Source organism: Candida albicans, chromosome 1 (genome assembly GCF_000182965.3).
Source record: "Candida albicans SC5314 chromosome 1, complete sequence".
NCBI lineage: Eukaryota > Fungi > Ascomycota > Pichiomycetes > Serinales > Debaryomycetaceae > Candida > Candida albicans.
This window is the reverse complement of record NC_032089.1, coordinates 1,951,865-1,964,881: the sequence shown is the minus strand read 5'-3', so window position 1 is coordinate 1,964,881 and position 13,017 is coordinate 1,951,865. Positions and strand designations below refer to the sequence as shown.

The 13,017-nt window shown below is 30.3% G+C and overlaps 4 protein-coding genes and 2 non-coding genes across 6 annotated transcripts; 2 read left to right on the top strand and 4 right to left on the bottom strand. All coding sequences in view use genetic code 12, as the record gives it.

Moving 5' to 3' along the window:
* Positions 1-593: 593 nt before the first annotated feature.
* On the bottom strand, positions 594-2,417 carry NAR1 (Nar1p; the record flags this gene model as incomplete). Its single annotated transcript, XM_718350.2, has 1 exon — positions 594-2,417. One exon carries the CDS (start codon positions 2,415-2,417, stop codon positions 594-596), a length of 1,824 nt encoding a protein of 607 aa, XP_723443.2.
* Positions 2,418-2,931: 514 nt separating this feature from the next.
* CAALFM_C109000WA (uncharacterized protein) lies at positions 2,932-4,587 on the bottom strand (the record flags this gene model as incomplete). The annotated part of the gene is made up of 1 exon (XM_718349.2): positions 2,932-4,587. One exon carries the CDS (start codon positions 4,585-4,587, stop codon positions 2,932-2,934), a length of 1,656 nt encoding a protein of 551 aa, XP_723442.2.
* A 1,039-nt stretch (positions 4,588-5,626) lies between these two features.
* KEX2 (kexin) lies at positions 5,627-8,437 on the top strand (the record flags this gene model as incomplete). The annotated part of the gene is made up of 1 exon (XM_718348.2): positions 5,627-8,437. The coding sequence occupies one exon, from the start codon at positions 5,627-5,629 to the stop codon at positions 8,435-8,437; it is 2,811 nt and encodes a 936-aa protein (XP_723441.2).
* Positions 8,438-10,098: 1,661 nt separating this feature from the next.
* On the top strand, positions 10,099-11,622 carry ZWF1 (glucose-6-phosphate dehydrogenase; the record flags this gene model as incomplete). The annotated part of the gene is made up of 1 exon (XM_718347.2): positions 10,099-11,622. One exon carries the CDS (start codon positions 10,099-10,101, stop codon positions 11,620-11,622), a length of 1,524 nt encoding a protein of 507 aa, XP_723440.2.
* Positions 11,623-11,882: 260 nt separating this feature from the next.
* On the bottom strand, positions 11,883-11,998 carry CAALFM_C108970WA. The gene has a single exon (XR_002086367.1). It is a non-coding gene; the product is annotated as an uncharacterized ncRNA (small nucleolar RNA).
* Positions 11,999-12,355: 357 nt separating this feature from the next.
* Positions 12,356-12,532, bottom strand: CAALFM_C108960WA. Its single transcript, XR_002086366.1, has one exon. It is a non-coding gene; the product is annotated as an uncharacterized ncRNA (small nucleolar RNA).
* Between the last annotated feature and the right edge of the window lie 485 nt (positions 12,533-13,017).

The following is a 13,017-nucleotide window of genomic DNA, read 5'->3' as shown; positions in this document are numbered from 1 at the left end:
GTTGTTGTAATTGGAATATATAATATGTACTTTAATGAAAAAAAAAAAAAGAACCCCTTTGAAATAAGAATAAGAAGAGAAGTATTCAACAATTGATTGGTTAATAATTATGAAAAGAAAACTTTTTCAATTGTCTCACTGTCTCACTGTCTCTCTCTCTATCGGGGTTAAAAAGTTTTGAAGTAAGAAAAAAACAAATTTATTTTATTGGCTAGAAAAATTAATTAAGATGGTTGAGCTTCTTTTCTTTTCCTGCATACTAACTACATACTCCAGTTAATCTCTCTTCGCCACTACTCTTACTTACACTACACACATTTTAATAAACCACCCCCCCCCCCATATAACAAACAAGTTAAAACAAGATAATGTAATAATTTGTTGAAATTGTTAATCAATTCAAGAAGCTTATCAAGTAGAAATACTTAATCAACAACTAACTTGAACTTGAACTTGAACTTGAACTTGAACTTGAACAGTAAAACTCCCTACTCAATACTTAATTCTCTATAGTTAAATACATATTACCATTATAGTTAACATCTACTCTCTATAAAATTATATCAATTAAATACCTACTTCTCTTCTTTGTTTTACCACTTAGATCCAACTAATAAAGCAGTAGCAGGATCATCAACTGACATGATGATATTTTTCTCCACGGGATTAAAATGAGTTTTAAATAATCGATTATCACTAATATTAAATTGATTTTCAAATTTTTTACTCCATTCAATAAATTTAATAATTTCATTTGGTGATGATGATGATGATGATTGTGAACTTAAATCAAACATTGGAATACTATTATATTTCTCTAATACTGCATTAATCCATTGTTTTTCAATCTCCTTTTGTGGTAACGTGATACTGGTGGTGGTGGTATTTGGAGCACTGATTTGACCACCTCCATTAATACAACCATTAGGACATGCCATTATTTCAACATAATCAACTTTTGAAGCATCAGCAACAATTTCCATTTCTTGGGAATTCACTTCTGATGTTGATTTTGTTTCTGGTTTACCTCGATTGTTGGCTATTCTTGCTCTTCTTCTAGCTGCCAATGGATTAACTTTACTCTTTGTGGTGGTGGTGGTGGTGTTTGTTGACTTTCCTGTGTTTGGTTTCAATTTCCTTACTAAATTTTGAATATTTCTAAATCCATTGACAACAGCAGCACTAGCCAATTTTTCTTTATTTTCACCATTATACATTAATCTCATTTCATAAATATCTGGATTACGTCCATTAATTAAATTTATGGTGAATTTATTACCATCATAACCTTTTAATATTAAATCATTTCGATAAATGGTTAAATAATTATATGCATATCCTCCTGATGCTGAACCTGAATCATTTGACCATGATATTTCTATAAATGGCCAATTTGGTGGTGCATATTGTTTATAAATTTCCGTCATTGATAAACAACCACCACCAATAAGTTCTTCTTGTGGTAGTGTTGGTGGGATTAATTGATATTGAGGACATTCTTCTAATAATGTAATTAATTCTTTAGCAGTAATAACACAATCAACATCAGGAACCAGCACTAAGGCCTTGTCTTTTTCTTCTTCTTCTTCTTCTTCTTCTTCATATACTTCCGGTCGAGCACTTTCTAATTTTTTATCAAAACAAGGCATGATTGATAAATGATAAATTTTTGATTTTTCAATATTTAATGAATTTGAAGTTAAATTTTTTAATAAACATCCCGTGATTTGTTGTGGTGATTTTACGGTTGACATTTTTGGAATTATATAAGGATGAGTCTTTTCAGCGTATAAGACCCAACCAGGACAAATTGATGATAATATAGGTCCTGAGGAGGAATCTGAGTCAATACCACCAGTACCACTGCCTTTGGTTTTTCTGTTGATTATCTCTTTGGCTTCATTAATTAATGATAATTTTCTTCCTAATGATGTCCCAACAATATAAGTAAATCCCATTTGTCTAATAAATAAATCAATCAAACATTTATCCATATTTTCAATCGATACATTATATGCCATTGCTAATGATGCCCTTGATTGATGAGATATACTAACAACAAACACTTTATTGGTTTCCTTTTGTGATTGAAGGGCTTTAATTAATTCTTGATGAGAATGTTGTGCTACTAATACTTCTTCAGCTGATGTTATACAACCTGAACAAGCAAGACAATCAGCTAATGATATTTGTGCTGGTGTTAATTTATTAGTTTGAAATTGTTTATCATCAATTTTTGAAATTTCTAATGGATTTCCTTGTGAATCTATTTGAATTTCTACTTCTCCATTTTCATTATATGAGTCAGTAGTATTGGTGGTGGTGGTATTGGTTGATGATGATGCTAGTGGTTTTATACAAGCTACACCAGGTGATATAAAATCATTTAAATCATCTGCTGATAGTAGAGCACTCATGGTTGTTGTGTAAAATATGAATAAGAAGGAGGAAAAAGGTGGTATATATATATATATGTAGATAATTTTTTTCAACTCTTCACGGGTAAGGTTTAAATTAAATTATTAGTAATCATTTTTTTTGTCTTGTGTTGGTTGGTTAAGTTGCATTGTGTTTCTTTTTTCTACCACTCACTATCGCATCTCTTTTCTTCTCTTCTCTTCTCTCCATCATATATTAAGTGAAAATATCCGATAACGGTGGAAGAGAGTGAATGGATGGATTTTTGGTTATTTCCGGAATTATTCCAATCTACTCTATTTCCAATCTATAAACGTCACTAGCAGGTAACTAGAACTGTTAACAAAAGTAATTCTGCTCTGTCAGACTTTCCATTTTATTGAAGTTATTATATTTTTTGTATGGTTTTTTTTTTTGTACATTTTTGGACAAATACTTCAACTTAAAAAAATCAATCCACTTGCAAAAATTATGTCTAGTATTACAAAATCTACATAAACTTTTTGATTTAGCTTAATCTTTATTTCTATCATCAGACAGTGGAGGAGTATCCAATTCACGATGATGATTATTAGTACTACCACTCTGGTCTTCTTCTTCTTCTTCTTCTTCTTCTTCACTAAGATCACCTAATTCAAATTCTTCAACGTCTACACTTTGATATTGATGATGATGTTGTTGTTGTTGACCCAATTCTCCATCTTCATTATATCCAACTAATCGTAAATAAAACATTATTACAAGTTGAATCCAAAGGAAAATCGTGAATGCAGCAGCAGAAACCACCAAAATATACGCTGAATGATCTGAACCTAAATCATGAACCAATTGTAATTGTTCTTCAGTAGCCCCCATAAATAATACTCCAGCTAACGTCAAACAAAATGGTGGTAAATATTGAAATGATAAAATTTGACCCAGTGAATGACAAGATTTATCATTTAATAAAAACAGGATTTCAATAATTCTTGTTATACCAGCCCCCATTAATGAAATTCCAAATACTGAATGAACTTTAGTAGATATAATTAAATGTTGAGCATGTTGAGACATTGAATAACCCGTGAAAATTAATAATAAAGCTGGAATAAATGATCGATGATTTTTCCGGGATAAATACATTCCTAATAATCCACCACCCCACCAAATTATCCCCATGGCAGTATGTTGATAATCTCCCATACTCCAACTTTCACGACCCCAACGATGTTCAGTAAATGTATTGACAACACCCCAAACCATCATCACTGTAGAATCATAAAATTCTTGCGATGTACCAGTGGCACCACCACCACCACCACCACCATCAGAAGTGTTCAATAGTTGATGTTTTCTAATCCAAGGTATAACCAATACTAATGATAATACAAATGAATATAATATGAATGCTGATCCCATTATACCATGAGCAATACATTGACCAGTATGTTTACCATAACAAAATCCAAATAATGCCACTGGTGCCATACATACTCTAACCCATCCTGTTAATACCGTTAAAAATGATAAAACTTTATAAAGTTTATAACTTATTCCATATTCATAATTAGAATTAGAATTAGAATTAGAATTAGAATTAGAATTAGAATTAGAATTAGAATTAGAATTTTGTCTTGTTTGTAAATGAGGATAAAATTTATTAATAATTAAATTACTACCATTAATAAATGTCCCCAAAAAAATCGTCAATCCTAATAATATAGATAAAAACCAACTTGTACCTTTTGATGTTTTATTTTCATGATTATCAATATTATCTGGGAAATCTAAAAACATTGATTCAAATATACTATAACCAGTAGATATATATTGTAAAAATAATGACCAATGTAATTTATTTGCTATTGCTAATGAAGTACTAATTGATGGTAATATTAATAATATAAATAATGTTAATAACCAATGGAATGTTTTTGATCCAGGATTTATAGGATGAAATTCTGGTCTTGATGAAGGATCACCCATATCCATTGACATGCCATCTTCATCAGCACTGACTAATGATAATAAAAACAGGGATAAGATTATTAGACACCATGAGGAATTGATGTACCGTTTAGTCATCTTTTTGTGGTTGTTAATAGTAAGTAAATTGATTAAATGTATACAATTGATAAGATAAGAAAGATGTTTATAGGGTTTGAAAGTTGAAAAATTTTTAGTAAACATCAAGAAAGAAGTAAACAAATAATTTAACCGTGGAACGGAAAAGTGTATAATTGAGGATGATTCGGCACACCAGGGGGAAGGGAAGGGGGGGGGGGGGRAACAATTGCTGAACGGTTCTACACCAAGAAGAAAAAATGTGTAAATCCGGCTTCATTATCTTCCTACTACTGTTGTTGTTGTTGTTGTTGTGCCAAATAATTTGACAGAAAGTTAAATTATTAGTTTATCTTTATCTTCATATTTTTTGCAACTTATATCTAGAAACTGTTTATCAATTTAATGGCTTTGATTATATACTTTGTCTAGAGTAGTGATATCAAATGTTTGGAATTGTGCACTACCAAGATTAACTGCAACTATACTCAACTAGCACTACTGAAAAATGCAAATTAAACCTATAATACATAATTCTTAACCTTACAATTAACATATACATATATCTATCATATCATTTAATAAATATTATCTAGTTTACGGTAGTAGTGGTTTAAGAAATAGATAGAAGAATAACTTAAACAAAGAAAAATGTAACTCTTCCCCCAAATTTTTTTTTTGTACTCCAATACACTACCAATTTTGTGGCATATTTGTTTCTACTTCTTATTTGTGGTGGTGAAAATATTTATAAACTACAAACCCTGTAAGTTCACATATGCATATTCTATGGAATGTTAGTAGTATTTGGTACTATAGAATGCTATTTTTACACGAATAATTTGCGTTTATAAATATCGTCTATTAAATTAGTTGAAAGAGGAAAGAAGAGGCGGAATCAAAAAGAAAGAAAGAAATTGACATTAATTTCAAGCCAACGTCAAAAACAATCAACGAGAAAGAAAAAACTTCAATTTTGATCAACCAGGAATTTTTTTTTTTTTTTTTTTTTTCAACCCTTTGACGTGTTCACTATAAGTTGTTGTTTGTTGTTTGTTGTTTGTTGATATATATATATATATATATTTATTCTTTTTCAAATCACTAATATATTAGATTCTTATCTGTCATAGAAGATAGAAGTTACAACCAACCCACACATACTATGTTGCCAATAAAATTACTAATATTTATATTGGGATATTTATTATCACCAACTTTACAACAATATCAACAAATTCCTCCTCGAGATTATGAAAATAAAAATTATTTTTTAGTTGAATTAAATACTACTAATTCTCAAAAACCTTTAATTGATTTCATATCCCATTATAGGGGTCATTATAATTTTGAACATCAATTATCATCATTAGATAATCATTATGTTTTCAGTATTGATAAATCTCATCCTCATAATTCGTTTTTAGGTAATCATAATTCAAATGAATATAATTTAATGAAACGACAATTAGGTCATGAACAAGATTATGATGAATTGATTTCTTATGTTGAATCTATTCATTTATTACCCATGAAAAAACTTTCTAAAAGAATACCTGTCCCCATTGAAATGGAAGATGTGGTGTTTGAAAATCGTGATGATACTGGTTCTGATAATCATGAGGCAACAGATGAAGCTCATCAAAAATTGATAGAAATTGCTAAGAAATTAGATATTCATGATCCAGAATTCACTACTCAATGGCATTTAATCAATTTAAAATATCCTGGTCATGATGTTAATGTCACTGGTCTTTGGTTAGAAGATATTTTAGGTCAAGGTATAGTCACAGCATTAGTTGATGACGGAGTTGATGCAGAAAGTGATGATATTAAACAAAATTTTAACTCTGAAGGGTCATGGGATTTTAATAATAAAGGCAAATCTCCTTTACCTCGACTTTTCGATGATTATCATGGTACTAGATGTGCTGGAGAAATAGCTGCTGTGAAAAATGATGTTTGTGGTATTGGTGTAGCATGGAAATCGCAAGTTAGTGGGATTAGAATATTATCTGGCCCTATTACTTCATCTGATGAAGCTGAAGCTATGGTATATGGATTAGATACTAATGATATTTATTCATGTTCTTGGGGCCCTACTGATAATGGTAAAGTCTTATCAGAACCAGACGTAATAGTGAAAAAAGCCATGATTAAAGGAATTCAAGAAGGTCGTGATAAAAAGGGAGCAATCTATGTTTTCGCTTCTGGAAATGGTGGTAGATTTGGTGATTCTTGTAATTTCGATGGTTATACTAATTCTATTTATTCAATTACTGTTGGTGCCATTGATTATAAAGGATTACATCCACAATATTCTGAAGCTTGTTCTGCTGTTATGGTGGTTACTTATTCTTCTGGATCAGGTGAACATATTCATACCACTGATATCAAGAAAAAATGTTCGGCAACTCATGGTGGTACTTCTGCTGCTGCACCTTTAGCTAGTGGGATTTATTCATTAATATTATCAGCTAATCCTAATTTAACTTGGAGAGACGTTCAGTATATTTCTGTATTAAGTGCTACTCCTATAAATGAAGAAGATGGTAATTATCAAACTACAGCTTTGAATAGAAAATATTCTCATAAATACGGTTATGGTAAAACTGATGCTTATAAAATGGTTCATTTCGCTAAAACTTGGGTAAATGTTAAACCTCAAGCTTGGTATTATAGTGATGTCATTCAAGTTAATCAAACTATTACTACTACCCCAGAACAGAAAGCTCCAAGTAAACGTGATTCTCCTCAGAAAATCATTCATTCATCAGTTAATGTTAGTGAGAAAGATTTAAAAATTATGAATGTTGAAAGAGTTGAACATATTACTGTTAAAGTAAATATTGATTCTACTTATAGAGGTAGAGTTGGTATGAGAATTATTTCTCCCACGGGGGTTATTAGTGATTTAGCAACTTTCCGAGTTAATGATGCTTCAACTAGAGGATTTCAAAATTGGACATTTATGTCAGTGGCTCATTGGGGTGAAACTGGTATTGGAGAATGGAAAGTTGAAGTTTTCGTTGATGATTCAAAAGGTGATCAAGTTGAAATTAATTTCAAAGATTGGCAATTTAGAATATTTGGTGAATCTATTGATGGTGATAAGGCAGAAGTTTATGATATAACTAAAGATTATGCTGCTATAAGAAGAGAATTATTAGAAAAAGAAAAACAAAATAGTAAATCAACCACTACAACCAGCAGTACTACTACTGCTACTACCACAAGTGGCGGAGAAGGTGATCAAAAAACTACTACACTGGCAGAAAATAAAGAATCTACAACAAAAGTGGACAATCTGGCAAGCATTACCACTAGTCAAACTGCATCTTTGACATCATCAAATGAACAACATCAACCAACTGAATCAAATTCTGATTCTGATTCTGATACCGATGATGAAAATAAACAAGAAGGTGAAGAAGACAATGACAATGACAATGGCAACAAAAAGGCCAATTCTGATAATACAGGATTTTACCTTATGTCAATTGCTGTTGTTGGATTCATTGCTGTATTATTAGTTATGAAATTCCATAAAACTCCAGGAAGTGGTCGTCGTCGTAGAAGAAGAGATGGTTATGAATTTGATATTATTCCTGGTGAAGATTATAGTGATTCTGACGATGATGAAGATGATTCCGACACCAGGCGTGCTGATGAAGATTCATTTGATTTAGGTCATAGAAATGACCAAAGAGTAGTATCGGCATCACAACAACAAAGACAATACGATAGACAACAAGATGAAGCTAGAGATCGATTATTTGATGATTTTAATGCTGAAAGTTTACCTGATTATGAAAATGATATGTTTAAGATTGGCGATGAAGAAGAGGAAGAAGAGGAGGGACAACAATCAGCAAAAGCACCATCAAATTCAGAAGGAAATTCAGGAACTTCGACTAAAAAATATAAGGATAACGAGGCTGACGAGGATCATAAAGATGTTGTTGGTACACAGTAGATACAATACAATAATTATTATTATTAGACCTACACACCAAGAAATGATACATACCCTAAAGGCATTGTTTTATTAAATAGAATTGAAATATATATATATATATATATATAAAAGATTTTCCAATCATATAAAAAGGAGAACCACTAACACTACTTTCTAAACCCTAAATATACTTAGAGATTTTATTCTATCTTTGTCTTCATTGATGGAAGTCACGTGCAGTTGCAACAACAAGAGATTGACCATGTACCGGGTACAGGGACACCGGGTGGCAAAAAAATTATTATGGGGTGCTGCTGCTGCTGAGGTGTGCGCGCTAAACCAACCAACAAACAAACAAATCAATGATGGACTGAATTAATCCGAAAAAGATAAATTAGATTTAGATAACTAACTAACTAACTAAGTAACTAACTGCTTCTTCTTGTGATAGCAATAATAATAATTTGACAAAATCATTTATATTCTCCGATATCACGGAAATTGAAAATAAATTCCACTCCTACTAATAACCATTTTTTTATTATTAGTAAAAGTCTTGTAATAATAACAAGAGTATTATGTATTTGTCACGTGCTTAGTCGACTACTGCATTTCTACGACATAGCATCTAAGTAATAGTAGTAGTAATAGACGTAGGGAAAACTTTAGTCATATACGAATAATGAATGAAAACAAAAAATCGGTTTATTGAATTGAGTCACGATTTGCCCGCTAAACCGAATTATAATAACCTAATAAACAAATGGGACGGAAGGGAAGGTAAGGGATATGGGGCGCCCATGCGGCAGAAAGGGGGAAAAGGGGAGGGAGAAGATGAGGAGACAAATGGATAGAAGGAAGAACTAGAACTAGAACAGGGAAAAAAAATATCACATTGACGTATAATACGAAACAAAGAACATCAAAAGAGTTTAAACCCAATTCAATATTCTAGTTTTAACTTAAACTTCTAAATCAATAAGAGTATATTAGTTGTTATAGTTGTCAATGATACAAGTAATTTATTAATTATTACCATTAAAGTGTTTCGTGAAAAAATTGGAAAAAATTAAAAAGGGAGTAAAATTTCGTAACCTGTTCCAAAATTTTCCTTACATATTAGTAATTCATTACAATTCTAGCTAATTATTGCTTCCACTACTACTCATTTTTTCCCACAACCTTTGTGGTGTTCAATTTTTAATACCATAGAGAATATTGCCATTTCTTCCAATCACTATACTACTACAGCAATTCATATATTAATAGATTAGTAAAAAAAATAAAACAGTAGGAAATGGGGATTAGTATAATATGTGGTGGTGATGAACGAAAATGTTAGGACCAACCGACCGACCGACCAGCCAAAAGTCTTGACCAACCAACCAACAAAAAAAAAATGTGAGTAAAGAGCAATGCAATGGAAAAATGGAAAAATTATATCCAACGTACATTTATAATCAACTCTTATCCCCCCGTCGCAAAAAAATTTACTCTCCTTCTTTCTTTCTTTCTTTTCCTTTTCTTCTTCTTCTTTCCTTTCTTTATTAATTAATAATCAATTCTTAATTGCTTTTTTATCAATCAATTGAGTCAATTGAAACATTACAAACCTTTTACTATATTGATTGATTTCTTCTTGATAACCCACCGTTTTAACATATACACACACCAATATTATGTCATTTGATTCATTTGGAGATTATGCTACCATTGTTGTTTTTGGTGCTTCAGGAGATTTAGCTAAAAAGAAAACCTTTCCAGCATTATTTGGATTATTTAGAGAAAAACAATTACCATCAACGGTTCAAATCATTGGTTATGCTAGATCACATTTAGAAGATGAAGAATTTAAACAAAGAATTTCTGAACATTTTAAAGGTGGTGATGAAAAAACTAAAACTGAATTTTTAAAACTTGTTTCATATATTAGTGGACCTTATGATACTGATGAAGGTTATAAAAAATTAGAATCAAGATGTCAAGAATATGAAAAGGCCAATAAAGATAAAAATGATAGTTATACTCCCGAAAGATTATTTTATTTGGCATTACCACCATCAGTGTTCACTACTGTTTGTGAAAAAGTTAAAAAAAATGTTTATCCACCAGAAGAAAGTAAAGGTAAACTTAGAATTATTATTGAAAAACCTTTTGGGCGTGATTTAGATACTTATCGTGAAATGCAAAAAGAAATTTCCCCATTATTTACTGAAGATGAAATTTATAGAATTGATCATTATTTAGGTAAAGAAATGGTGAAAAATTTATTGGTTTTACGATTTGGTAATGAATTATTTAGTGGAGTTTGGAATAATAAACATATTTCTTCAATTCAAGTTTCATTTAAAGAAGCTTTTGGTACTGAAGGTAGAGGTGGTTATTTTGATACCATTGGAATCATTAGAGATGTTATGCAAAATCATTTATTACAAGTTTTAACTTTATTAACCATGGAAAGACCAGTTTCATTTGATCCTGAAGCCGTTAGAGATGAAAAAGTTAAAGTTTTAAAAGCATTTGATGCTATTGATATTAATGACGTTATATTGGGTCAATATACTAAATCTGAAGATGGTAAAAAACCAGGTTATTTAGATGATAAAACCGTTAATCCGGATTCTAAAGCTGTTACTTATGCTGCTTTCCGTGTAAACATTCATAATGAAAGATGGGATGGAGTTCCAATTGTTTTACGTGCTGGTAAAGCTTTAGATGAAAGTAAAGTTGAAATTAGAATTCAATTTAAACCAGTCGCCAAGGGGATGTTTAAAGAAATTCAAAGAAATGAATTAGTTATTAGAGTACAACCAAATGAAGCCATTTATTTAAAAATTAATTCCAAAATCCCTGGAATTTCTACTGAAACTTCATTAACTGATTTAGATTTAACTTATGCTACTCGTTATTCTAAAGATTTTTGGATTCCTGAAGCTTATGAAGCATTAATTAGAGATTGTTATTTAGGTAATCATTCTAATTTTGTTAGAGATGATGAATTGGATGTTTCTTGGAAATTATTTACTCCATTATTGAATGCCGTTGAAGATCCAGCTAAAAAAATTGAATTACAATATTATCCTTATGGTTCAAAAGGTCCAAAAGATTTAAGAAAATATTTGAATGAACATGGTTATATATTTAGTGATCCAGGTACTTATCAATGGCCATTAACTAGTCCTAACGTTAAAGGGAAGATTTAGAAAAATGAAGAAGTTTCTTTATGGTGTCTTTTATAGTACTTAGTTAGTCTTTTAAGTTCTATGAATGTATGTTTTTATTTTCATATTTAAATTACTTTCTACAATTTTCAAAAAACATTGAAAAAAAAAAAAAACTTCTTTTATTCAAAAACTATCTATGTATGTATTCAACTCTTCATCTTCTCAGGAAATATCATACCCCTTTACTTTAAAATGTTAAAGAATCTTATTGAAAAATTTACATTTATGAAAAATTAGTTTAATCAGACATCCAAAGGAAGGTCGTATGGAGCGGTCACCGGCATACTGTGATTAGGTTCGTCGTTGTATGCTACCGAGGAAACTGCGAATGTTTGGGAAAATTTTTCATCACCTTAAACTAATATCAATATTTGTAAATTTTAAGAACTAAAACAAAGGGGATAAACATTTCCATCATCAAAGCTGGATGTTTTTTTATTGTGAGTAAGTATAAATGAAGTAAAGTTGATATTAATTCCAATAGAAATCAAATCAAACTTTGAAAAAAAAACAGCAACAGCAGCATAAAAAGATCCCAATCAGGATATATATAAGTCTATATATACATCACAAATTGCAATCCATTTCTTCAAAATAAACATTAATTCCAGAACAAAAGTTAATGAATTAAATCATTACTTTCCCTCATTAAACACCCACACACATATCTTCTTAACCCCCTAATAACTTTTTGGTTATTTTTTTTTTTTTGAAATCAGAAACGTAAATTAATACTGGCAAGTATAAGTTCATTCAACAAGAAAAAAAATTTTACTTTCTTTTCATACATTGAAATGAACACTGTCTTGTGAATTATTGTCTGTCTATAAAAGAAAATCATAGTCGAAAATCAGACATGGAAAGAAGTTTCACTAAATTTCATCATCTTCAAAAAAAAAAAAAAAGGCAAGCAAACAAGGAGGAAAATTAGATATGTCTATTCAAACTCTGGAAAACATGTAAAGGAAGTTATGAAATTAATGTTATTTTGTGAAAAAAAAAAACTTATATAGTATATAGTTGATTGATTAATATTCTAAAAATGGATCTCATTAAAAAGCTATCCACAGAATAAAGTTAATCCCAACTAAATAAAATAAAGTCAAGTTGATATACCTTTTGGAGTTGTCGTTGRTTGATTGATTGATTGATTGATTGATTGATTGAATGACTAAGGAAGAAAAGAAAAGAAGAAGTAAATCAAGCTGAGTAAAAAAATTTTTTCTTCTCTCTTCTCTTCATCGCATCAAATTTATACCCAAAATTTTTTTTTCACTCAACAAACAAAAACTCACTCATTATTTGTTTACCCGGATAGAACTCCATAAGCCCTAATTGTTTTCTAGTATATTCCACATATTAACCCTAACCCTA